The sequence below is a fragment of the Megascapheus bottae genome, chromosome 1 (assembly GCF_031878675.1).
Source record: "Megascapheus bottae isolate mThoBot1 chromosome 1, mThoBot2.hap1, whole genome shotgun sequence".
NCBI classification, from domain to species: Eukaryota; Metazoa; Chordata; class Mammalia; order Rodentia; family Geomyidae; genus Megascapheus; species Megascapheus bottae.
Window position 1 is genome coordinate 18358444 of NC_143509.1, and position 27857 is coordinate 18386300.

General features: G+C 40.3%; 1 protein-coding gene across 1 annotated transcript in view; it reads left to right on the plus strand.

The window, feature by feature from the left end:
- Window positions 1-27857, plus strand: part of Ppm1l (protein phosphatase, Mg2+/Mn2+ dependent 1L) — a 196324-nt gene that overhangs the window by 139361 nt on the left and 29106 nt on the right. The window contains exon 2 of the mRNA XM_090338402.1: window positions 11747-11921. Coding sequence (XP_090194528.1) covers window positions 11747-11921 — 175 coding nt within the window. The remainder of the gene's footprint in view (window positions 1-11746; window positions 11922-27857) is intronic.

Here is a 27857-nt window from a genome sequence, read left to right on the forward strand (position 1 = left end):
TTTTCTGTCTCTTTGTCATGAGTGTAGCTGCATGTCTGGTTTGCCTCACCATTTTTTCCCTAACAGCTAGCACATTGCCCTGCAGAAAACAGTAAAGATTAGGCAAAAAGAATGTAGTTATAGCACATAACCATGTGCCTACTCATCTAGCTATTATGTTGTGGGATTGAAGTAGCTGTGGAGAAAAGCCTTTTTTTTTTGGTAAGATCTGTGAACTGCTTGCTCATTCAGATTTTAAAATGGTGCCATTTTGTGTTTCCACAAGCAGGTGCAATTACTGCTGAAATTGTAGCTTTTCCACACAATTAGGTATCCTGTTTTTCTCTTGCTAAAAGAAGATACCCTCTCTAACTGTGTATGCAAAGTTATGCAACGCTGCTGGCGAAGTTGATTTCTCATCTGTGGCTACTGCTGCTGCACACCAGGGTTCACGTTTCCTCTGGCTATTGCCCCTGCAGAGATCTGAACAGTGTTTTCACCAGGCCTGGGCATGGCTAAGGTGCTTCTCCAGAGGTCATCTTGTGACCCTTGCCCAGCTTGTTGAAACTGGCTTCATTCCCCACACGCTGCTGAGAACTGGTTCCAGGTGCTTGCTGGCATCAGAAATGCTCGTGTTGTTTCTTGCTTTAGGAAAAGGTCTCAGCCTTTCTGAGGCTGAGCACACTGGCAATTTTAAGTGGTTGTTTTGTTTTGTTTTTTAAAGCCCATGTTAGTAAGGCCATATCATTGCATACAATCAAGGTCATTGTAAGACTTAACAAAAATGTTTACTGGCTAGGGAGTGGGGCCTCACATCTATAATCCTAGCTACTAGGTCCACCAGACTCCATCTCCAAAAATAACCAGCGAAAAGCTGGGCTGGAGGGATTAAGGCTTAAGTGGTAGAAAACAAACTGAGGAAGCAAGATGAACAAGCATGAGGCTCTGAATTCAAACCTGATACCACCAAAATGCTGCTGCTGCTGCTGCTGCTACTCTGATAATCTTTATTGGCCAAACTCAAGAACTGGGAGGTGTACCGGGCTGTTACTGGGAAGGGTTGACTATCAGAATTTATCATGAGATTTTGTAAAAGAGAGGGAGAGAGGGGGGGGGGAGCAGACAGACAGACTTATTATAAAAACAGAGAGTTGAGGCTGGGAGTGTAGCCTAATGGTAGAGTGCTCCCTTCACATGCACAAAGCCCTGTGTTCAATTCCTCAGTACCACATACACAGAAAAAGCTGGAAGTGGTGTTGTGATTCAAGTGGCAGGGCGCTAGCCTTGAGCAAAAAGTGGCCAAGGATAGTGCCCAGGCCCTGAGTTAAAGCCCCATCACTGAGTGGAGGGGAGTGAGCCAGATAGATGAGTTATTAAACATTAAGTCATGCATGTCCAGTTTAAAAGAAATCATCACACACACACACACCTGCTGACCCATTTGAAGTACAGATGGAATGCCTTCCTGAACTTGAACTTTCTACCCAGGTTCTAGTACTGGGACAAGAGGGGGAAGGGAATGAGTTTTCCTGAAAAGAGGATTTATTATCCACATATACAGAAAAATTTATTAAGATTCATTGTTGTACAGAATTTTGAAATACAAGGAAGCATTTTTGGATTGAGAAGCAGCATGCTCTTGTTCCATTCACACTGGCTGTTCCTGCAACTGCTTTCCAGTGGTATTTAAATAAGATGTGTGCTGACAAGGTAGAAAATAGTGTAAGACACAGGGAAGAAACTGGCCTGGTTTGTGTGTGTGTGTGTGGGTGGGTGGGTGTGTCTTTTTTTTTTGGTACTAGGGATCTAACCCAGGACGTTGCACTTGCTTGGCAAGCACTTTGCCACTGAGCTACATCCCAGTCCCTGGTGTTGGGGGCCCACTGTGGGGTCAGTGACCTTGGACCTGCACAATTGAGTACACAAGGAAGTAAGCTGTTATGATTTTGAGCTGTGTCAATCGCTTCTCATTTAACCCATTTGAGACTTAATCACTGTTTTGTACGAATGTCACCCCTGGCTTTGTCCTGGTTTTAAGAAGGGTATTTAAGGTTGGAACTTGAAATAAACTACGCTACAGTCTTAAGCTCACGGCCCTAGGCTCACCTTAATCTAGAGTTTTGGGCTGCTGACTTGGGCTGTAGTCCTTCCGACCCCATCTTTTTTGTCTTCTTCTTCTTTTCCCAGTCTTCACCCCCAAGGTCAGGAATCCCAGTTCACTGCCGGCTGGCTCTTGCACCCTGGCCTGGTCTTTCTCTTACTTCCTTGCGGTCATGGAGAGTTACCACTAGTTGAATGCTGTGCCTGATTTCAAAGCGCCAGTAGATTAGCATTAAGTTGAGTGTTATGGAAATCCATATGTGTGGGATTCAGACTTGGACAAGATGCTGAAGCTGGGGGCCTGGGCTATGGTAGAGGAGGACACAGTGGCTACCACCTACAGACTCCTTTTGCAACCCAGGAGATGGCTCCTGTACATACAGGAGAAGCTTTAAAGTACTGTTGCCTTGACACATGTAAGATGCAGCAAGTCAGGTTTGTTTTGCTAGGTCAGCTTTAAACATGCATTCCAGGAGGCTGAGGGGACCAGAGATGGAGAAGAGGTGCTAAAACTTTCAACAGTACAGGTCTTTGGGTTCTCTTTTATATAAAGCTGAATTTCAAAGTAGAAAGTTTCTTTCCTGATCTTCATTTCTGCACTTTATACCCTTTGACCAAATATTTCCTTGGGGGTGTGGGGGGAGAACCAAAGTCCTCAGTCTACCTTCTTCTGTTGGACAATGTGTCCAGATGGAGATCAAGTGTTACTTAGTTCATTACTTTTCTTTAGAATATTTTCCTTTTCATAGGGGAATAGCTATCATGAATCAGACACTGAAACTGCAATATAGAAGTTCAAACCTCAATGAAACTGGAAGGGAATATGGTTTAGGCCTGAGGATTCTCTGGCCCTTCTCTTCACCACCAGTTCACATACATTAAAGAAGACTTAACCTAACCCTGTTTTGTTTTGTTTTGTTTTGTTTTTTTGGTGGGTCATGGGGCTTGAACTCTGGACCTGGTGCTGTCCCTGAGCTCTTCAGCTCAAGGCTGCCTCCCTATCCCTGAGCCAGGGCATTGTTCCTGAGCTCTTCAGTTAAAGGCTATCACTCTATCCTTGAGCCACAGTCCCATTTCCCCTTTTCTAGTGATTAATTGGAGATAAAAATCTCACTGTCTTTAGTGCCCAAGCTGGCTTTGAACCAAGATCCGCAGATCTCAGCCTCCTGAACAGCTAGGATTACAGGCATGACCCCCGCGCCTGGCTTCTAACTCTGCTTTTGAAGGCTCTACTTACAGCCATGCCAGGTGGCACCATCAACCCAATTGACATTTGTCTGGAGTTTTTCTGCCACCCTGGCCACTCCTGTTTTCTGGTGGTGCACAGAATTTGGCAGGTAGGTATGGGGTAGAAGCCAGGCAAGACCAGTAGGAAACATTTGACATTGCTCACGTATAAATAGCTGTGGACATTTTATCTCTGTTTTTAATCACTTCCGGGGGGCTGCTTCACTGTTCAAAGTAAAGAACTCCTGTCTTTTAAATTAATGACTTACCATGATTTTATAATTCATTTATAACATTTCCTTTGGCTTCTTGGATCTCTAAAGGCGTATGAGTAAGAATCACACATGAAAATCCCTAGTCTACATTTGAATAGCACTTATGGAAATTAGTATTTCACTAAGCTTTATAGCCCAAGTAATTAACCATATTTTTCTTGGAAATATGAAACTTACCTCCTTCATGAATATGTACTACTTTGCATTTTCGTCTGTAGACTTGAAGTGTTTCTATAACTTCAGAAAAGATAGGGACTTACCCACCGCAGAGAATTTAGCCAGACTGGTTGGGCTGAGTGCCTGCTGGTTTGTGCAACAGATTTATGAGGAAGTGTTGTAGGCCATTTTTATGCTGATGTTTCTTAGGAAAATTCAGATGTGTAATGTGATTTATAAACAAAATGAAGAGAAGAAATATGAGCTGGGTGTGGTGGCCCATTCTTGTAACCCTATCTGCTTGCAAGGAGGAGATCAAGAAGATCCTGGGTTCAGACCATGGCAAAAGTTAATTTGAAGTCACCAACTTTGACCAATACATAGCAGTGCACACTTGACATCCCACCTACACGAGAGGCATACATGGAGGATGGTAGTCCAGGCCAGCCCAGGAAGAATGAGACACTACCCCCAAAATGACTAAAGCAAAGGAACTGGGGGTATGGCTTAGGTGGTAGCCTACCTAGCAAATGTGAGGCACTGAGTTCAAATGGTAGTATCAAATAAAGAGAGGGGGGAGGGAGGGAGGAAGGGGAAGAAGAAGGAAGAAAGAAGGGAGGGAGGGAGGGAGGGAGAGAGGAAGGGCAGGGCAGGGCAGGGTGGGGCAGGGCAGGGCAGGGCAGGGCAATGAATTTATTCACCATCATTGGGTAGTTTGAAAACAACCTTATCTTCCCCTCCTATACATTTCTTAAGGTCTTAGTGTTTGAATGCAGATTTTGATCAAAATAATAAAGTGTGGAACATGTGGCTGAACAATATCTGATACCTTGACTAATTATATCCTACTTCAGTTAGGAAGGAAGGATCTGGAAGAAGGAAGTAATTGTTTTTATATATAAAACCAGCCATCTGTGGTGAGGAAGCTATACTACAGCAAGTAGGATTTGAGTTATATTTTCACATTCATGCATGCTTGAAGCTACCATGTGACCATAACCTCAGAATAAGTATGACTTCATGACTGATAAAGTTATTAAAGTTTCATCCTGTATGGAATCACAGGGACCTTGTCCTGGATCAGTGGCTACTCAATCAGCCTGGGGATAAGTAGTCTGTGATTTCAAGTCCTCACATCTGGAGTGCTGCAGCCTCTGCTGCTAGCCACAATAGCTGACTAGCACTTACACCTCTGTAACACCTCGGTTTTCCATGGCAGTAATCTTGGATCTCTGTAATAGTCAGATGTCATTTATATGCTTCTGCTTTATGCCTGGGACTTTTCCCTCATTGTGTCATCTTCTCAGAGAAATCAGATTTGTCTTCTTGAGGTAGAATTATCAATTCAGGAGGACAAGATGGTTTCTCAAAGAGGTTTTTCTTATTTAAATGACCTCTCCAGGTTACAAGTGCCCAAGAGTGAAAATGGCAAGAAATGGTACTCTTAGGAGGCACAAAAGAGGAGTAGCTCTTTCTGTCTTTGTTCAGGTAGGCAAGGACATTCACCCTGGCTTTGTTTTAAAGTGCCCAGAGCCAAGTGCAGCTGTGAAAAGTTAATGACATGTTACTATAACAGTGATGGAGCCAGGGTGGATCTCATCGGACTAATATGTGGTCCCTGTGTACTCACACTCCCTGCCCTCACACACACCCAAGGGCAGGGGAACCTTGTGTGCAAGGAAGTCATGCCTCTTCCATCTTGCTCTGTCCCACAATATGAAGGATCCCTATGTTGGTTTTGTGAATACTTAGCCTTCCTCCCCAAGTTACCATCTGCCCCAAGTCTAGCCTTTTTTCTAACTCAGAATTTGCAGAATTAATTTCTCTTATCTTAATTTCATCATGACAAAACCTTCTTACCAAGATGGTCATCGATCAAAAGCCCTTAGAGCCAGATCTAAGTCTAACACGCGATTTGGTGAGAGAGCAGTGTTGAGCTTACCTTAACCTAGTGTAGAGATGCTTTAGTCTCTTCAGATCCAGGCACCAAAAATGCCTGTGTCTATTCACAGACAACACACATTTCAGAAGCTGTGTGTTCCACGTTAGGATTATATAAAGTGTAAATATAAATGAAGCTGGGTGCTGGTGGCTCACATCTGTAATCCTAGTTATTCAAGAGGCTGAGATCTGAGGATCCCACTTTGAAGCTAGCCTGGGCAGAGAACTCCTTGACATTTCTTTCTTCAATAAGCCACTCAGAAAAAGCTGAAAGTGGTGCTGTGGCTCAAGTATTAGTGTTATCCTTATTAAGCAAAAGAAACTCAGGGACAGTGCTTAGTCCCTGAGTATCAAGCCCCAGGACACACATACAAGTGCACACAAGCGAGTGTGAGAAAAGCAGGGGGGTGGGGGGGGGCAATGTCATTGCTTTTAGGTCTCATTCTGTTAAATAGAACATAAGTTCTCAGAAGTGTATGTGTGTAGGTGTGCATGTGCGTGCATGCGTGTGTGCGTGAGAGAGAGAGAGCGCAATGAAACAGAAATGGAGAAGGAAGGGCAATTTACAAAATCATTGAGTTGGAAAAATATTAAAATTTTGAACATTTTTATATTGCTGAGCAATTTCTAGAATATCCTTGAGACCAGAGTAGGCATTTCTTCTTCACATGCCTTTGCTAGGTTTTGAGATCTAAAACCTTCATCTGTTAGTTTTCCAATGTTACTTTGAAATTGGACCAACATTCACAACACAGCTCATTACAAACTTAATGATAAATTCCATTCGCTGGATTTTAAAATATCTCCTTAGTAAGACTATACTGAGTATAGGGAGTTCTTTTTTTTTTTTTTTTTTTTTTTTTTTTTTGCCAGTCCTGGGCTTGAGCTCAGGGCCTGAGCACTGTCCTTGGATTTTCTCAGGGCTAGAGCTCTACCACTTGAGCCTCAGCACCACTTCCGGCTTTTTTTTTTTTTTCTATGTATGTGGTACCGAGGAATCGAACCCGGGTCTTCATGCATGCTAGGCAAGCACTTTAACCACTAGGCCAAACTCCCGGCCCTCTTTTTTTTTTTTCTTTTGTTGAGTACTATACCTAAACTTTATAAAATTGCTATGTATATTTTTATGTATCTGCCTTCAGATTTCCAATAAAATACATCTATTTTAAAAAGAGGATGTAAAATGTTCTTAATCAGCTATGTTGTATATAATATTAAATAAAATTATAGTAACATAGTTTCATGGGTCAGTTAAGGAACAGAAGAAATTTATTCTTTTTTTGGGTCCACAAAAAGGTCAAAATAAATAGTAACTTGACCTTTGCATTCCAAGAGAAAAGCAATTTTAACATAGGTCTCATTTGCCTGTGATCTTTTCCTAAAGGAGGTTCTATGAAGATTTGAAGTCTATGTCCCTTAGTCTTTTCTTGAAAACAGCATCTGCTTTCCTAGAAGTCAGTACTCTAATCATTGGCCTGATCACATCCTGCAGGATTCTGTGAAAGGTGCAATACTTTTTTCTCTAGGCTTCTTTTTGCAAGATAAAGGTGGTGTTGTGAATATTTCCTGAAATATGGAGAGCTGATTAGGTTTTAGGCTGACAGTTAAATGTTCTAAAGCAAATTGAATTTACTTTTTCACTTTACTCAGCTTTTCTATTACTCTCAATGGCTTTACCATCATCTTTAAGAAAATTGAATCCAGCTTACTACGTATTTTTCTTTCCCATCTGTCTGCAAGCTTTACTCATGTGTTCACTTGTTCTCTCCTCACTGACTTTATCCCAGCCTGGGGCTGCTTTACCTTGTAATACAATGAGTATACAAAGCATTTCTTCTTTGAAAAAATTAATGTCCCCTGCATTACTCATTATATAACCATGGACAAAGAACTTTAACCTCTCTTAAAGTCTCATCTGTAAAAGACTTAGGGTTGTTGGGAGGATTAAATCAGCTAACATGCGTAAAGCATTCACAGTGCCAGAACAGACAAATACTATTTTTGGTTTATAAAATCTAGCAAACCCCCAAAAGCACGTAAAGAAAAATGTAAAAAATCACCCAAACACTTGCTACTCGGAGATTAGTACTGATACACATTAATATAATGTAACCAGTTTTTCTCTAAATCATGTGGTATTCATAAACTACTTTGTGATCTGTTTTGTTATTGTTTGGGGGGGGTGCTATTGGATTTGAACCCAGAAGCTCTACTACTTGAGCCATGTCTTTCCTAACATGATGTTGAATAGCCATGTTATATTCTATTGTATGGATAAGTTGTGACTTAATCTACCAATTTCTAGACCGATTTTCATTGTCATAAACAGTATTTTGATGAGCATATTTGCATACAAGTCTTTGTGCATACTTTTATATTTTCTGAGAACAAACTCAAGGAATAACAATTACTAGGTAAAATGTGTTATTTTTTAAGTTTTTATTTGCTAGTGGTTCATTTTTCTTTCACAAAAGCTGATAGGATGTGTTATCCAGCCACAAGGTGAAAAGCCAGTCTTCTTTTCCTTCAGCCTTTCTACTTTCCTGTTTCACTTTGATTCTGTTTTTAGTGCATCTTAAATTCAGCTTAATGTCTTTTCATTCTTCTCACTCTATGAACTCCTCCTTACTGTCTCCTCGATTGCTTTTCTGTCCTCCAGTAGTTGCCTCTCTCCTCAGAATTATTCTTTAAAGTCCGCCAGACTGATTTCCTGAGTATTTCGCTCTGTCCTCTCTCCCATCTTAATTCCCTTCTCTAGAGGCTGCTCAACACATAACATGGCTCATTTATTAAATAAGTATATTAAGATATCTCCAGATCCTTACCTATTTTTATTGCTTTGTAGAATATCTTTTCCCCAGTGTTTTATAGGTGTTTTGTTTGCACATCAAAATCTTCGATTCCCTTATGATAGAAGCTTGTACTCCCAACAGTGTCAAGTTTAATATGCTTCACTCGGCAGACAGCTCATAAATTAGAGCTGGGCTAGCTGGCAGGATTTCTGTTTAAGATGAATTGTTAACCATTTAGCATCTTTAAATACACGTTTACATGCCCTGTATCTTTAATGTGTGTCAACTATTTCTTTCTCTCTCTCTTTTTTTTTTTTTTTTTTTTTTTGGTGCTGGTCCTGGAGCTTGAACTCAGGGCCTGGACACTGTCCTTGAATAATTCCAATCTCAGTTAAAATTATATTTGGGGGTGGGAGCTGGAAGTTTGGCCTAGTGGTAAAGTGCTCACCTAACATGCGTAAAGGCCTGGGTCTGATTCTTCAGTACCACATACATAGAAAAAAGCCGGAAGTGGTAGAGCTCTAGCCTTGAGAAAATCCAAGGACAGTACTCAGGCCCTGAGTTCAAGCTCCAGGACTGGCATAAATAGATAGATAGATAGATAGATAGATAGATAGATAGATAGATAGATAGATAGATAGATAGATAATGTTTTTGAATAAAAACCCATGCTTGAACTTCAGGTAGCACTGCTATTTGAATACATTCAAAGCATTACCTCAGCACAGAGGGAGATAGTTGTAATACCTTAACAGACTGTAATATTTTGCCTGGATTCTTTTCTAGTGGTAAGAACTCTCTATTGGAAGTTATGCTATTTTCAAAATGAAATGCCAAATATAGCAGTAATCAAAGATAGAGAATTGTCCCAAGATCAGAATCATGATTATAATATATCCATTTCAAATAGTATCAGTGGAGTCAACTGGGAGAAAACATGCTATGAGCTTTCAGTAATATAGAATACATTGGTATTTATAAAATATGATGAATGATGGAACTGCTTCCTGACCCACACAGGTATCTCAAAGAACAAAATTATTAAAGGCAGACGTTATGCTGAATTGAAAAGTACTATGAGCTTAAGAACAGTTATTCAGCAGTGTCAGAATATTGCTTTCCAGTGTGAGGAGAAAAATTGTTATTAAACTCTAGAATTAAATATGCTATGCTATGCTAATGTACTGAATCCATTTACATTTTATGGAATAATTTTATTTGTTCTGCACTAGCTGGCTGGCAAAGAAATTGAGAAATATTTGGTGATATTTTAATGTTGTAATCTCATCAGCATCTGACTTAAGGAATCTGAATATAAATGTGGAAATAGAAAGTGTTGAGTGCTATCTTTAGCTACTCCAAGGACTGAAATACAAACTTTTTCCTACCACTTCTCCCTGTACTTTTCTAAGAAGGCACTTGTCACTGTTCTGGCAAGTTTCTTGCATCTTAAATTGAGCTAACATTTACAAGGAAAACTGAAGGTTGAAGAAATAGATTTTAGAGGTAATTTTTAAAAATTACAATAGTATGAACAGGAAAATAGTACTGATGTATGAAAAGTAAAAACTATCTTCAGCAATGGAAGTATGTCCTCTCATAGATCTTCTTATACATATGTGATGATACATTATCAAGTCATATTCGTGGGTGTGCTCTGTAACTTTGCTCTATAATTAATAGTTTATCATGATGCATGCATCCACACATATACTCCTATCCCATTATTTCTAGAGCATACTATTCTGTCAGTGAAAAAAATTTTGTGTGCATGAAATACATATGCACATGATATATGCATATACACAGATATATACACATCTGTCTGTATGAGTTTCTCTGTCTCTCTGTCTCTGTCTCTCTGCCTCTGCCTCTTTCTCTTTTTGTTTGGTGTCAGCTCTTGCTTGGCTTTTTTGTTAAAGGCTGGTATTCTATTGCTTGAGATAGTTCCAGTTCCAGTGGGTTTTTTTCCTCATTAAGTGGCTATAAGAGAATCTTAGGGGGTCCGGGAGTTTGGCCTAGTGTAGAGTGCTTGCCTAGCATGCACGAAGATCTGGGTCCACATACATAGAAAAAGCCAAAAATGGTGGCTCAAGTGGCAGAGTGCTAGCCTTGAGGAAAAAGCCCAAGCCCACAGGCAGTGCTCAGGCCCTGAGTTCAAGCCCCAGGACTGGCAAAAAAAATAAAATAAAACAAAAACAAGAATCATAGGCTTTTCTGCTTGGGCTGGTTTTGAATCTTGAGCCTCAGCTCTCTGCTTCCTGAGTAACTAGGAATATAGATGTGAATGAGCACACTGGTTATTTATATATATTTTATTTTTGTTGCTTATGGGGCTTGAACTCTGATCCCAGGTGTTGTCCCTGAGCTCTTCAGTTCAAGGCTTCTACCCTACTCCTTGAGCTACAGTACCACTTCCTGTATTTTTTTTTAAGTTTTATTGTAAAGGTGTTATGCAGAAGATTTACAGTTACATAAGTCAGGTAACATATATATATATATATATTATATATATATTGGCTCACACTTTTCATTTTTTTGTTTAAATAGACAAATAACTGATAAGTAACATTAACATTAACATTAAACATTTTTGTTTAATCTTGAACAGTATCAAATGTGTGTCTTTGTATGTGTGGGCATACTACCTTCCGGTGTCCAAGGGAACATGGTACTTAGTTGTCAATCAACCACAAATGGATAGTTGAGTTGCAAGTGTATTGTGCAAGTACCAGCAAACCAACAAGTGAACCAAAAAAGTTGCCAAAAACAAATGAAGAAAAATACATGCTTACATCAAAACAGAGTCAAGACCTTCTGTGGCAAATGTTGGGTTTCTGGGTTCTCGTCGATGTTTTCTTCTTCATCCCACTGTTGCACGGTGATCCCAGCTCACAGGGGTTGTTGGATAAGCATTGGTGAGCAGGGGATAGCAGGGAATGGTAGGGAGGTAGATGGGCTAGCTTAGGTGTGGAAGCTGCTGAGGTACTCTTCTGCAATTCAGATTTGTACCAGCAAAACTACTGAAGTAGTTCAAAGGCAGCATACTCACTCTGAGACTATCAGACCAAACTCATCATCTTTTATACCTTCAAGCCTGGTAGTAAACTCATAGAGATCTGTGAATCTGCCTGTTAGGACATCTGCCTTCCCCTACGTGCAGTGGAGTCAGGATCAAGGTGACAAGGGCATGTGTATCTTGGTTCAATGTGCTGTGAGTACAAGACATTTAAAGTGCAAAGTGCTCATGGGATTCTCTGCTTGTTTTCTCTGTAGACAGCAGCTGAGTACGTAAAATCTCGACTCCCAGAAGCCCTCAAACAGCATCTTCAGGACTATGAGAAAGACAAGGAAAACAGTGTGTTGTCTTACCAGACTATTCTTGAACAGCAGATTCTGTCAATTGACCGGGAGATGCTAGAAAAACTGACTGTGTCCTATGATGAAGCAGGTATGTTTGGGTTTCTCTCCACACAGACACGTGCAATTTGTAGACCTTGGTTAAATGTAGATATTTTTATGAGGTAGATGGTTAAGGACAAATTAAATTCAAAGTTATATAACATGAATAGTTTCTTCAATAGAGTCCAGAAGTAGCTCTTCAGTATCAAATCCCTTTAAATTTTTGCTTGTACTTAAATTGAATTGTCCTGATCCTTTATCAGATGTGTTCTTGGATTGATGTACTATTTAAAAGTTCCACTTCAGTTTTGGATATCAGCTGAAAACTTTCATGTTTGAAAATCCAGGTATTATTTGAATCACGTATTTTTAAAAATTATTGCACTTTTTCTATTCTAAAAAGAGATAATTTTTCCCCTTGCAGTTGGAAGATGAATTTAGCTTTCTTCTTCCTCATAGCCTGCTTGATACCTCCTCCCTCAGAGTACATCAGATATTTCAGCTTCTTATTCATGAAGTTGTGAACACACCTTCCTGTAATGCCATCGTTATATATTACCTAGTCTCTGTGCTGAGATCCAATTTTAATGAAACCATTATACTATTAGATTTATTAAAATATTACACTGGCTTTCTGAAGCAGAAATAGCTTGAATAAATTCTCCCCACCTTTCCCTTACAAAAAAAAGAAAAGAAAAATAAAACATATAGAAAAGTGAACTTCTAATGATCAAATGTTGAATTTTTATTGTTAACATTTAATTTTTTCCCAACTTCATAGGTTTTACATAGGGGTTGCAATTGAATGTGTCCACTTAAATTGTTGATCAATATTGTCCCAATATTGTCTCTCACGCACCTGCCCCTTTCTACAAACTCATCTCATGGTTCCCATTTCATTAATCCCTTGATTATGTTGTTTATTCAGCTGTATTTGTTCCTAATCCCCTTTTTATTTATTCACCTCTCCCTCCTCTTCCCTCCCATGCAAACTTGTTCCAGCTTCCTGATGATCATTTTATTAAATTGTCTGTTAAATGCTTGAAAGGTTTACCCCATGGAATTTCATTTCTGCATATACTGTATTTTAGTTAACTAGTTATGTATGCAAACATCTGTCTCTGTATGTTTACATGGGGACTTGTATTTGGGGTCTGATCCATAGATGAGAGAAAACACAAGCCCCTGGCTTTCTGGGTCTGGCTTCCCTCAGTAAGGTGCATTCCTGACTTCTCCATTCCCCTGCAAAAGGTGTAAGTTCATTCTTCCTGAGCTTCTAGTGTGTGTGTGTGTGTGTGTGTGTGTGTGTGTGTGTGTGTGTGTGTGTGTGTACGCGTGTGTGCACGCGCACATGTGTTCCTTTTCTCTGTTTTAGAGCATCTGGGCTGTTTCCATACCTCGGCTATTGTGAATTTGCTGCAGTGAACATAGATGTACAGGTACTTTTGTTGGATTCTGTCATAGAGTCAGATAAATGCCCAAAAGAACTATCACTGGATCACAGGTAGCTCTATGTTTAGTTTATTGAGGAATCTCTATACTGATTTCCATAGAGGTTACACTAATTGCATTCCCTCCAGAATGTCAATATTTTAAACATCAGGAGCTTGTGCTTTTATTTTCCCAAGAATGGTGTGTGTGTGTGTGTGTGTGTGTGGTGTGTGGTGGCACTGCCACTTGTACTCAGAGCCTGGGCACTGTCCCTAAGCTTTTTTGCTCAAGGCTACTGCTCTGCCACTTGAGCCATAGTTCTTCTTCTAGCTTTTTGGTAGTTATTGGAAATAAGTCTCAGGCCTTTTTTGGGGTTGTGGGGAGGCCTGGTTTGGCTCTGAGTGTAATCCTCAGATCTCAGCCTCCTAAGTAGCTAAGATCACATGTGTGAGCCCCTGGCATCCAGCCTCACAAGCATTTTTTTATAATGTGTCTTACTTTTTTTTTTTTTTTTGGCCAGTCCTGGCTTGAACTCAGGGCCTGAGCACTGTCCTTGAGTTTTCTAGAGCTCTACCACTTGAGCCACAGAACCACTTTCAGCTATTTTTCTATGTATGTGGTATGGAGGAATCAAACCTGGGTCTTCATGCATGCATGGTAGGGAAGCAATCTACCTTTAGGCCAAACTCCTAGCCCCATGTCTTAATTTTTTCAACATAATGTAAAACAGTCTCAGTGCTGAGATTCTTAACGCCTGACTTGAAGCTTTAATGGCAGAGTGCATATTTTTTAACCTTATAACATTATGCTACATTTACCTAACCGTGAGTTCAATGTTTTAGTTGATCTGAATCTGCATTGTATTCTACCCTGCAATTCCTGCCTACCTCTCCCAAGAAGGAGCTTCACTTCTCACCTTGCCCAGGAGAGCTCCACTGTCTCTCCATTTTGTTAGTTTTCTACATGTACTAGTGTACTAGTTTTCTTTGACCTGTTAGATGGTGTTCCCTCTCCCTCTCCATCTCCCCCCCACCTCTCCCTTCCCCCCATCAGTATTGAGCCCAGAACATCACATTTCTCATGCCTAATGGAGAAAAGAATTTTGATTAGCCTCAGTCAATCTAGTATTTAAATATTCATATTCCCTTATCATCACGAAATTTACATTCCTCCCACTCTTTGCCCTCATACCCACTTCATGGGGAAAAACTTCCTGAGAGCCAGACACTTGCATGGAATAACAGTTACTTTGTTGTAGGGTTGAGACTAGTCTCCTAATTGCTGATCATGCTGTGTATTCATCACAATAAGGCAATTTCTTATTTGCTTAGTGTGCATTAATCAAGTTGAGTGCATTAATTAAGTGCATCAGCCATATACTAGGTGGTAGGAAGGAAGAGAGAGAGAGAGGGAAGGAGAGGGAGAGAGGGAGGAAATGGAAAGATGGGAGCAACTTGATATGTACAAAACATGGGTCTTGGACCAAGAGTTTGACCTAGTGGTAGAGTGCTTGCCTAGCATGCACAAAGACCTGGGTTTGATTCCTCGGTACCACATACATAGAAAAAGCTAGAAGTGGTACTGTGGCTCAAGTGGTAGAGCTCTGGCCTTGAGAAAGTCCAAGGACAGTGCTCGGGCCCTGACTTCAAGCCCCAGGTCTGGCCACAAAAAACAAAAACATAGACCTTGCTTAATATCTTTTGGAGAGCTGAAACATACAGTAGGTATGACTTCTCAAATAGACATCATATCTGACCTCTTACAAGACTCTAGGAATTTGAGGCAAGTATGCTCTGCCCTTGCAAGGTTTGGGGTCCAGAATTAGAAAAAGTAGCTCAAGTTCTCCATGGACTTCTTTAGGTTGAGGACATTAACTGAAGGGCAAATGCTAAAATGCATTTGCTGAGAGATGTTGGTTATAGTTGGTGGAGGGGCACAAAAAGACACCAAAAGGGAGATGAACAATAGCCATAATCGCCCATCATGTACATTTTTCTTCTTCAAGAGTAATCCTCTGCTGTCCTATGTTGTTGTTAAGTACTAATCTTCAGAATTACACTTGTACTTGTGGAAATACTTTGGCACAGAATTATTCTTTCAATAACCCTGCATGAAGAATTGAAGTTCCAGGCCTCCCCTCTAACTTAATACTGATGTGATCTTTAGCTCATCAATCTCTCAGAACCTGCTTCTTCGTATATAAAAAGTCTTAACTTCGATATGCTTCATGGAGCTGATATAACAAAATCGATCGTATTTGGTCCTTAGAAATCATATTGCAAATGCTAGTTAATGCCACCAAAGCTAGGTAAGAACAGTCTTGCCTCTCCTCTCTCCCTCAATTATTTAAGGTTTCTTCCTTAGTATGTTGTGTTTGAGAGTCATTTTTTTAAAGCGATCTTCAGAAGGCTTGAGAAATGAAACAACATCCATTTGTGAAGTCACTCACCTACTATGGGTTCCATTTGCCTTTGGTCATTTATGCCTGAGCTGATCCAGGATGACAGATTTGATGGGGGCTATGTATACATATGGATGAACCAGTGTCTTTGTGTGCTGTAATATCAAAGGGTCACTGTCTTCTCTATACCTAATTGTTCATGATAAAAATCACAATGAGAGGAGAAAAGAAGAAAAAGACAGCTGTGTAATTGAAAAATACGTTATCACAATGCAAAGAAACTAGGGCAGAATATCCAGTGCCATGAGATTTTAGCATTCTAGGGTAAGATATATGTTTCCTTCAACTGTTCAGCCTCTTTCCAAGCTATCTTGGTTTTTACTGTCTCAGTTTTAGGGAGGAATTAATTGTTAGAAAATATCTTGGTCTCTAGAGAGGTTAGTTTGTCTTTAGTGTTCATCCACTGATAAATCAGCCTGAGTGACGTAATGACAGTTATCACCATCTGTGGCTTCCAAACTCCTAAACCCTAATTAATGAAAAAGCCCTTAGACAGTTGTCTAAAGCTTTCTCAATTTGCCCTTTCTCTGTTCTTTCTTGTCCTTTAAATACACACAGCCCTCAATACTTGACTCATCTACGATTCTACCAGCCAGTAACCTGAAATTCAGCAAAAGAATATGGGAAATAAAAGCCATGAATACCCTCAGGTCTCACCACAGAATTCATGGCCAAGTCCATGAAACATTCTCATGTAGATTCTGTACATTTCTACCTTATGTAGTTTTCCCAAGTTCAATTGTATTTTTCAATATGATGTTTTATTTCATTTATGCATTCATTTTTATTAGCATCAATTAGTTGTACAAGGGGATTCTATTTTAACATTTCTATTTGTATATAGTGTGTGCATCTTGACCAGTTACCTCCCCCATCACCCTCCTCTTCCCCCCCTCCTCCATCCCACACTAGTTGCCCTGTTTCGATTTCACACGTACAAACATAGATTATTATGACTGTGTTTGCCCTCCTTCCCCCTCTCCATTCATCTGTTCTCGATAATACCCACACCCCTTCCTGTCCAAATGTTTAATGATCCTCTTTGTACTTACACATGATATGTTTGTTAGAGGTCTCATATTCACATTTGAGAGAGAACATGTGACCTTTCTTGTTCTGAACCTAGCTTCCTTTACTTAATATGATGTTTTCATTTTTCTTTATGGATGAATAACATTGTGCGTGTGTCGTTTTCCTGGTCCATTTATTGGTTGTAGGGCAGGGCATCTGGGCTATTTCCATCCCGAGGCAATGGTGAACAGTACTGTAATGAACGTGAGTGTAGATGCAACTATTGTAGGCTAACTTAATGTTCCTATGAATAAATGTCCAAATGTTATCCCTAAATCATAGAGCAATTCTATCTTTAGATTTTTCAGGAACCTCCAAACTGGTTCTCCTAATGTTTACCCTCGTTTCTACCCTCGATGAATTCGGATTCCTTTCCCTCACCTCTTCCACAGCATTTGTTGTTTATGTTCTTGATGATGATTCTTGTGACTAGAGTAAGATGGAGTCTCAGTGTTGTTTTGATTTGCATTTTCCTTATGGGCATTTATTGGCTATTTGTACTTCTTTTAATACGTGTCTGTTCAGTTCTTTTATTAATTGGGTTATTGATTCTTTGGGAATTTGATTTTTTTTGAGCTCTCTGAACATTCCTATTATTGTTAGGTGGCAACGATTTTTCTCTCATTCTGTAGGCTATCTTTTCAGCCTGGTGGTTCCGTCCTTTGCCATGCAGAAACTTTAGCTTTCTGGAATCCCCTTTGTTAATTCTTGCTTCTATTTGCTCATCTTCTGGAGTTCTGTTCAGGATGAAACTGCCTGTACCAATAAGTTCTGTTGTTTTTCCAGTTCTGTCTAGTGGAAGTGTCATCGTTTTAGATATTTAAGTTTTCAACCACTTTGAATTAGTAGTAGCACAGGATGAGAGATAGGGTCCAGTTTCAGTCTTCTGCACAGGGACATCTGCTTTTCACAGCAGCATTTGTTGAAGAGGTTGTTTTCTCTTCAATGCATATTTTCAACTCCGTTGTCAAAAATCAGATGGCTGTGGGTATGTGGACTCATTTCTGGATCTTCTAATCTGGTCTATTGGTCTTCAGATCTGTTTTTCTTTTTTTTTTTACTACAGCTTTATAACGTAATTGCCACTTTGTAGTGTAAGCGTCATACCTGAATATGATTAAAGTTATATATGACAAAGCCAACTTCACACTGTATGAGGGGGAAAACTATTTTCTCTAACATCAGGTATAAGATAAGGGTGTCTACTTTAGCTGCTCTTATTCCTCATAGTACTAGAATTCCTAGCCGGAGTAACAACAAGACTATGAAACAAAAGGGATTCAAATAGGCAAAGAAAGAGAACATGTGACCTTTCTTTTTCTGAACCTAGCTTCATATTGTCCTTATTTGCAGATGACATGATTCCATATTACCCCCCCTTGCAAAAAAAAAAGCACAAGGGCCGGGAGTTTGGCCTAGTGGTTAAAGTGCTTGCCTAGCATGCATGAAGACCCGGGTTCGATTCCTCGGTACCACATACACAGAAAAAAAAAAAAGCACAAAACCCTCTAAAGAACCTATTCTCAAACTCCTTCAATTAATACATGCCTTCTCTAATATAACAGGATGAAAATTTGGTATATAAAAATCAGTAGTTTTAGCTGGGTGGGTGGTTCACACCTGTAATCCTAGCTACTCTGGAGGCTGAGATCTGAGGATTGCAATTCAAAGCCATCCTGGCATTAAAGAATGTGAGCCCCACAGGAAGTGGGGCTGTGGCTCCAGGGGTAGGGCAGTAGCCTTGAGCTGAAGAGCTTGGGGATAGTTCCTAGGCCCAAAGTTCAAGCCCCATGACCCCCCCCCAACAAAAAAATAATCAGTAATTTTTAGCTCACACCTGTAATCCTAACTACTCAGGAAGCTGAGATCTGAGAATCATGGTTCAAAGGCAACCTCGGCATAAAAGTCCGTAAGACTCTTATCTCCAGTTCCAGCCCCATGACCGGCCCCCCCACACACACAAAAAAAACAGTAGTTTTTTGTTGTTGTTGTTGTTTTTTGCCAGTCCTGGGCTTGAGCTCAAGGCCTGAGCACTGTCCTTGGACTTTCTCAAGGTTAGAGCTCTACCACTTGAGCCTCAGCACCACTTCTGGCTTTTTTCTATGTATGTGGTACCAAGGAATTGAACCCAGGCCTTCGTGCATGCTAGGCAAGCGCTTTAACCACTAGGCCAAACTCCCGGCCCCGCACAGTAGTTTTCTTTTTTTTGTTTGTTTTTTTGTTTTTTGTTTTTTTTGCCAGTCCTGGGCTTGAGCTCAGGGCTTGAGCACTGTCCTTGGACTTTCTCAAGGCTAGAGCTCTACCACTTGAGCCTCAGCACCACTTCCAGCGTTTTTGTATGTATGTGGTACCAAGGAATCGAACCCGGTCTTCGCACATGCTAGGCAAGCACTTTAACCACTAGGCCAAACTCCCGGCCGCCGCACAGTAGTTTTCTTATGCAGGAAATGAATGGGATGAAAAGGAAATCAGGAGAACAATTCTATTCACAATAGTTGCAATGAAAAAGAAAAAAAAGAAAATGCCTAGGAATAAAGCTTGCCGAGAAGGCGTGAAGGACCTCTGCAGTCAAAACTAAACTTTTTTTTTTTTTTTTTTGCCAGTCCTGGGGCTTGAACTCAGGTCCTGAGCACTGTCCTCCTTGGGCTTCCTCAACATGAGCATTCTGCCATTTGAGCCAACTTTTTCTGTGTATGTGGTACCGGGAATCCAGCCTGGATCTTCGTGTATGCTAGGCAAGCACTCTACCACTAGGCCAAACTCCCAGCCTGAGGATTAGCTTTTGTGTTAGTAAGACTATCCTCACTGTGAAAAATACCTAAAAAAAGGGATGATTCATTTTCCAGAATATAAAATGTTATTTAGATTTTCTCTATTAGTGTTTTTATTTGAATTGAAGTATATGTTCACTTGTATACTTTATATACTAGTTGGGAAAATTTCCAAAGAAAACAGTAGCATGATTTGAAAGGAAATCAAAGTAGCTCTCAAAAGTCTCAGAGAACATCATTAGTAAAAATATGCATTATTTCCATAGTGTGCTGAAGTAAAATGGTTGGATTGCAGGGGAGAGTCTTTCTGCAACTTGTTCACTTTTATTCTACTGTTCCTATTTCTGTTCCTGTAAATAATCTCAAAATATGTTTTTGATCTTTTTTTTTTTCTAAATGCTTCGAGTTGAATAAATAACCTCAATTATCCCTTGTAAGGACAAAATAATGTGGCTGGCAGGGGGTGGGAATTGTGCACAGAATAGACCCATGTGTTAGAGAGTAGTGACACTGCCAGAATCCAGCTCTAAAGCACAGGAAGCATGGAGTCTGGAGATGAGTGGAGCTGTGTACTCTTCCATCTGGGAGAAGCTGAGTACACTGAAAGTGTATTGTAAACTCCCTGTTGAGGTCTTCTGTTCTTCAGATCTCAGACCAGTGAGAGTTTCACTAAATACATCTATGAACTTTCCAATGAGCACATTATGTAGGTGTGTTCAAACAGTGGTACCAGCTGAAAGAGACCTGAGCAATACAGCCTGGGTTCATTGTGCCCTTGGCGAAGTTGAGGCCAAGGATGCAGAGAGGAACATCCAGAAGTCACACCCAGCTTTCCTAGAATAAGTAGGAAAGTAAGAGCAGCATTAATTTCTCAGTCTTTGTGATCATCTGATGCAGCTCAGTCCTGGAAATTTCCTGAAAGCCCAACTCTGCCTTGAAGATGCACAAGTGCTATAATGCACTTTTTGGAGAAATAGCTTTTAAAAGGATAGGGAAATGGGATGTTAGCAATTTAAAAAGTAGCTGCGGGTAACCCCTGTGGAGCTTCTTTTATTCTCCTCAAAATGGATGATACCTGAACATTCCATCTGTTTTAATTGAGCCATTAGTGTCATAGGAATCAGTGATATCATGGGGCAACCATTTCCTGACACCACACATCCAGAAACCCACACCACTGATAATTATTTAGGGCTGGGCTACGTTTTCAAAGAATCTTCCAAAAATGCAAATAGTGAGTTTCTCAGATGAAGTGACACTAAACTTTCTATATTTTATGTCTTTAGTCAGGATTCCATTTCTAGGCTCAAAAGATTTCCTCTAGAAACTTGATGACTAGAAATGGAGAATTGGAAGAAAGAAGAAAAACTAGGTCCCCCCAAAGAAACTTGGTGTAAGGAAACCATTGCACAGGAACACATGGAAACAGGCCAGAAGAAGAAGTTTATTAGAGGGCCATCTTGCCTACAAGAGAAGGAGAGAGATGGTGTCTGTGGGCATCCAGGCAGATTGGGCTAGTGGAGGAAGCGTAGGAGGGCGGAGAGAGTGTGGGTGCCCACTTATTCTGGCAGGAGCTCAGGCAGGGTGGAGTTACAAGCTGCCTTGGGAAATGCAGTGGGAGGGGCTGAGGAACTGAGGTGGAGAGACTATTAACTAATACTTGGGATACTGGTTTCCAATTTTCTTTTAAAAATTAAAATCAGGGCTAGGAGTTTGGCCTAGTGGTAGAGTGCTTGCCTAGCATGGCTAGCATGAAGACCCAGGTTCTATTCCTTGGTACCACATACATAGACAAAAACCAGAAGTGGTGCTGAGGCTCAAGTGGTAGAGCTCTATCCTTGAGAAAGTCCAAGGACAGTGCTCAGGCTCTGAGTTCAAGCCCAGGACTGGCAAAAAAAAAAAATTAAATCAATTTTATTTATTTTGCTATTACAAGATTAATATAGAGTTTGGCATGTTTTTAAAATACAGAAAAAGGGAAAGGAAAGATTAATATCTTATTTTACTATCTAAGCACATCTTTGGTGTGTTTTAAACTAGTTAATTTTTCTTTGCTGAGTTTTATTTATGTCCACATTTTTGTCTTTTAAAAAAAATAAATACTTGGGGACCAAGACATGAGAAAGGGTATCAATGTATGTGAAGTAATGCACCTTCCATCTGGTGAATGTAATGTAACCCTTCTATTAATTACAATAAAAAAATATATGGAGGGGCCGGATGTTTGGCCTAGTGGTTAAAGTGCTTGCCTAGCATGCATGAAGACCTGGGTTTGATTCCTTGGTACCACATATAGAAAAAAGCCGGATGTGGTGCTGAGGCTCAAGTGGTAGAGCTCTATCCTTGAGAAAGTCCAAGGACAGTGCTCAGGCCCTGAGCTCAAGCCCAGGACTGGCAAAAAAAAAATATGGAAAAAAATAAATACTGAAATATATTAATAACCTACTCACAAATGTGATTCCTAAAGCAGTAGTATTGTGCTGGTTAAACCTCACTTCCTTCCTGGACTGCAGTCTGTCTGTTCTAGGCTTCCTGTTGTAGCTAGGATGAGAGACATTCACTACCTCACCCAGATTTTTGTGTTGAGATGAAGTGTTGCAGACATTAGTGCCCGGGCTCGTCTTGAACTCTTATGTCCCTGGTTTCAGCCTTCCATATATCTAAGACTATAGTTGTGAACCATTGGCACCTGACTTCACCATACTTTAAAAAATATATGTATATATAGGGGTTAGAAATATGGCTTTATGGTTGAGTGCTTGCCTAGCATGCATGAAGCCTTGAACCATATACACAGAAAAAACTGGAAGTGGTAGAACACTAGCCTTGAATGGAAAGAAGCTTATAGACAGTGACCAGGCCCTGAGTTCAAGCCCCAGGACTGGTAAAAGTTAAAAAAAAAAAATCCCCAAAAACCTAGTGCCCTAAGTTTTCTGGTGAACAAAATAAAAACTTAAATTTTAAAGGACTTTTCTGGATGTACTGGAAACTATAAGCTAGCATTGAGATTTAAAAATCAGGAAGTGTCACCTTCAATGATTAAAACAGTTGAACTAGAGCTGTGTTTAGCTTTCTAATCAAGTTGTCTTTGTTTGCTACACAGGAGGTAGGTAATGTTACCTGTCTTGGAAGTAGTATTTGATTACAAGGACTGACGCAAATGTGCACACTTTCAAGAAAATAATTGTACCAGGTGGTCACAATTTAAGAATACGTTGGCTGTTCAGAGACAGGGTGCCAATATTATCTGCTTCTTTTCTTCTCTGTGCTATTGGGATTTCAGTAACCAAGGCCTGATTGGAAAGCTCATCATAAATTTTCATGAGATCCAAGATAATAGACTTTGGGTTCATAGAGAAAAATAAGATCATTCTTCAAGTGCTAAGTTTGTACTATGTTGTCTGTCCACCTGTAGTGGGGACTGGTAAGCCATCTGCAGCCTCTCCTTGACAGCTAGGCTGTTACATGGAATCTAGAAAGATGTCTTAGGTTCAGTCTTTGAGATCCGTTAGACAGTCAAACTTCATTTGGTAAATTGCCTCATAAAAGGCACTGTTTATAGGCCCTCTTCCACTGCTCAGAGGAATTCTCTTTTTATTTTTTTCTTGGTTAATGTCCTGCTCTTAAGGCCGTTTCTGGCCAGGCTGGTTTGATGAAGAGTTTCTGTAGAATATGCCATTAAGAACCCCTTGATAGGCTCCTACAGTCCCGTAATCAATCTAAGGAGAACTGTGAAGTTTCTGTGAAGAAATCAAAAGAGATCTCTGTGTACTCCACATAAGCATTTACTCACGCCTGGTTCTAGCTAGGTGCTAAGAATCTAAGAGATGAGGCTGGAAAAGTATATTACAAGCCTACTGCCAATCTGTGTTTGTTAATCTGTTTTCCTTTTTGGGAGCTTGAACTCAGGGCCTGGGGCCTGTCTCTGAGGTTTTTTGCTGAAGGCTAGCTCTCTACCACCTTGAACCGCAGCACCATTTCTGGTTTTCTGATGGTTAATTGGAGATAAAAGGACAATCATACCTTGACTAACTTTGAACCATGATCCTCAGATCTCTCCCTCCTGACAGCTAGGATTATAAGTGAGCCACTGGTTCTCAGCTTCTTAATCTGTTTTCTAAGATCAAGTTTTTCCTCCCTAAGTCAGCACTTTTGATTCTCTGATCTCTGTTTCACTCAAAAAGAGAAGTAACACATTGCATTTCTATTATTTATTATCTACTTATCTTCTAAAAGTTTGACTTGCCACACTTAGGAATAAAATTACAATAAAATAGGAAATAAAATCCATTAAAAGGAGGCAAATGTGCCATCCACACAGAGCAGCTTAGTATATTTCAAAGAAAATATACAATATAGCTTAAGTGATACACACCTCATTTCCCCTACACTTGCTTACCGCCAGGACAAAACAAACAAAAAATTAAAAAACCAAAAACCTACCAAGTTCCAAAGCTGTCACTGATTCAGCAGGCAAAATTGATCTGTTTTCAAATGGAGATTAGTTTTCATATGGCTTATGAAAACTTGATCACAATGTCCGTTGTTTATATCCAGGGCATTGTACATGTCTTGGCCTGGCTTCTCCAAAAGCAAAGCTTGAAACTAAAGGTTTGGGAGCACACAGTTGTTGTAGGAGCTGTGTCCAGGGCCAGGAGAGTGAAACCACGAAAGAACTCATGGAGCCCAGCTCTCCTGATAACACCGCCTGCATAAGCCAGCTACCTTCTGAAGTTTGTGAATTGTATCCATCCTATACCCACCTAGCCCTGGTCCCATCCCCCTGGTGGCCAAAGGAGGTCCACTGCCACCAGCTTCCCTGCACATCCGATGTGTGTGTGTGTGTGTGTGTGTGTGTGTGTGTGTGTGTGTGTGTGTGTGGAGTGGTTTTGGTCTGTGGGCTCTGTCTTGGCATGGGGGAGGCTCCAGGAAAGAAAACAAGTATGATAGATCATTTAGATCATGTTGGGAGCTGAGTGTGGGGTCAAGCTCCAAATGAATGAGTTTCCCTTAAGAGGAATCGCAGCCAGAGATGGGTATGAGGGGATGTTGCTCTGACCAACCTAAGACAGGGCCTTCAGCTTGATCTGAAAAAGATCCCCATAATGGGTAAGGCAGAGTCAGTGATCCACCCAACCTAACTCAGGCGGGTTTTCTTCTTTTAAAATAAAGACAGGGGAGCTTTAGGGAGCCGAGTGTAGGGTCAGACTGACTTTGGACCTGCACTACTGATTAGAACTAGGTACACAAGAAGATAAGCTGTTATCATGATGACTTTGGGCTATGTCAATCACTTCTTATTTAATTTATCTAAGACTTGATCACTGTTTTGTACGAATGTAACCCCTGATAGTTCCCTGGTTTTAAGAAAAGTATTTAAGATTGGAACTAAAAAATAAGCGGGACTACAGTCTTAAGCTCACAGCCTTAGGCTTCAGTCTTGGGCTGCGGACTTAGGCTGTAGACTTCCTGATTCCATCTGTTTCTTGAGTTTTTTCTTTTCTAGTCCTCACCCCCTAAATCAGGAATCCTGACTTGCTGCCTGCTGGCTCCAGCAAGATCAGGGTGGAGTCAGGCCACACCTGATCCCTCCACCAGTGGCTAAGGTGTGTGGGGGACTAAGAAAATGTGAAATGGGGCACTGGACCACCTCAAGAAATGAACTTCTACAATATCACCTAGCAAATGGCATGGGTTCATTGTGTGGTCAGTTCTTGCTTAATAACTATCTATAAAAGTTGTAGATGCATTATTTGTGTTTTTCACAGTCTATATGAGTCATATAGCATGCGGATTTTTCCAATATAGAGAGTGCTCAGATGCATTTATAGAAAATCTTGCATAAAATAGAAAAGCAAAAAAAGAGAAAGGTCTTTGTTATATTTAACAGTTCAGCAAAGTAGCTTCCCACTTCCAATCAAAGTGGTAGACTAGTTGTCATTTTTATGACAAATGAATTTAAATATCTTTAATTTGAGAGAACAGTGACAGTGTTCACTTTTGAGTGGATTTTCACATTTCAAAATAAATAAGTTAACAAGAAAGCAGTAATCTACCACAAACTCTTCATGGTGATTACTCTGGAAAAAGAAGCTAGGGAAAAATACTTTTTTTGCTGTGCTGCTTATATTTTTAACTTTGTCAAGTATTTTCTGTTTTTCTTTTTTAATAAAAGAAAAAATGAAACAAAACCTTCTTAATCCATCTCTCATAGCTCCAGTTTGGAGGACACTGTTTTCTTTGTCTTCAGTCAACGTTTGTTAACCTTAAGTCCTGCATATCCCCAGCGTAAGTCAAGTTCATTGACTCACTCATCCAGCAGCCATCATGACCTTCAGTGCTAAGTTCAGAGAACATTGTCAGTGTGACAGACTCCTCAAGCCTGTCAGTGGACACACAAATGTATTTTTACAATACCCAACCATTATGGCTCAGACTCCAGAGCAGGGCTGACCTTATAGAAAAGAATAATTCATCTGAAAAAGACTGGGATCTCCAGTATTGGCAATGCAGAGTGGCAGCCATGTCACCATGTGCCATAATAAAATATGGAGGGCAGTGAGTATTCTGTAAGATACGGAAACTTGGGAAAGAGAGGAGCAGGTGAAGGAGGAGGAGGAGGCGGAGGACAACTGCCATGGAGTGATGGAGCTCACGTGTGGAAACACATGATCGTGACGTTTGAGTTCTTAATGTGCACTGTAGAGTGGGATGTGCAGACCTCAAAGTGAAGGAGGCAGGGGCTCATGTCAGAAAACCAACTTTGGGGCCGGGAGGCTGGCCTGGTGGTTAAAGTGCTTGCCTAGCATGCATGAAGACCCAGGTTTGATTCCTCGGTACCACATACATAGCAAAAAGTGGTGCTGAGGCTCAAGTGGTAGAGCTCTAGCCTTGAGAAAGTCCAAGGACAGAGCTCAGGCCCTGAGCTCAAGTCCAGGACTGGCAAAAAAAAAAGAAAGAAAGAAAACCAACTTTGGCCTTGAAATCAAAATAGTCTGTCCTTGAGCAAAATTATAGAACCACTTTAAACTGCTTATAGATTTCTTTCTTTTTTGAAGCAGATGTTAACTATCAGATTCGCTTGACTTTTCATCTGCTGGTCTCAATCAATAACTATACCTAATTAAGTATGTTTCTTAGTGATCCTCCAGATGCTTAAGTGATCTGTTTAGCTTAGCTGAGCATTCTGGGGTACCAAGCATAGGAAAATATGGCTCCACTTTTGGTGCATGTGCTATTAAAACAAGCACTAAAAAAGAAATAGAACGTTTTGTAATCTTCCTTTTTGCTTGGGGAAACTAATTTATGGGGAAGTTAAATGACTTTCTCAGGGCCTTAAATAGAATAGCATAGCCTGTCTTTAGGAACCAAAGCTTTTCTGGGAGCCACCATTTATTCTTCACTAACCTGCTTTCTCTGCTCAGATAGAATTTAGAGTGGTAGTGCAGTTAGCCAACAATGTTTGTAGGTTCTTCCTACATAGCCAGAGAAGGGGATGTCTGTGATTGTCATTCCTGACTTCTTATGTCAAGAGAAACAAAGGAAGCTACTGGAATGTCAGCAAGTTACAGAGATGGTGAGGGATAGTTCTGAGTTTCCATTATTAAGAAAGAAAGTATTGATACCTGAGAATGCTATCACTTATCTACCGTTTGTAGAATTTCAAGATCAAAATTCATGAGTAGGTGAGGTAGAGGGAACAGGAAGAAATGAATGTAAAAGTGTGGGTGGACTAATCAAGGGAAAACACTTTGGTTTTCCATGCAGGTACATGCTCATGCTCTGGCAGAGTATATTTTGGTCATCGATAGACTGTACAGCAGGGGTCTCCTTGGAGCGTCCTGCCAGCTTCATTTATGTAAGCATGCTCCGAGACATCATAGTTATCTTCATGGGTGAGAGTCTACAGGATGACTAAACCTTTGGGGGCAAGTTGTTCCAGATATGTTTTACCAGGAAGAGATGAAAGTGTTTCCTGGTCATGGGAGCTTGATTGTCAAGCCATGAAGAAATTATAAGCCATTGTAAAAGCATAAAGCTAAATCATCTACACACCAAAGAATAGAGAATCATGGAGGCAAACTGAAAGTTCAAAAGAATCTAAAACTCTATCCATTTAGGATGAACTGGAACAATCAAAAAGAATTACCTGGGAAACAGAAATAGCTAATACTACATATAAGTGTAACCTGAATGAACTTCACATACAACTTAGAAATGTAAACTAATAATCAGAGTGAGTGAGCAAAAT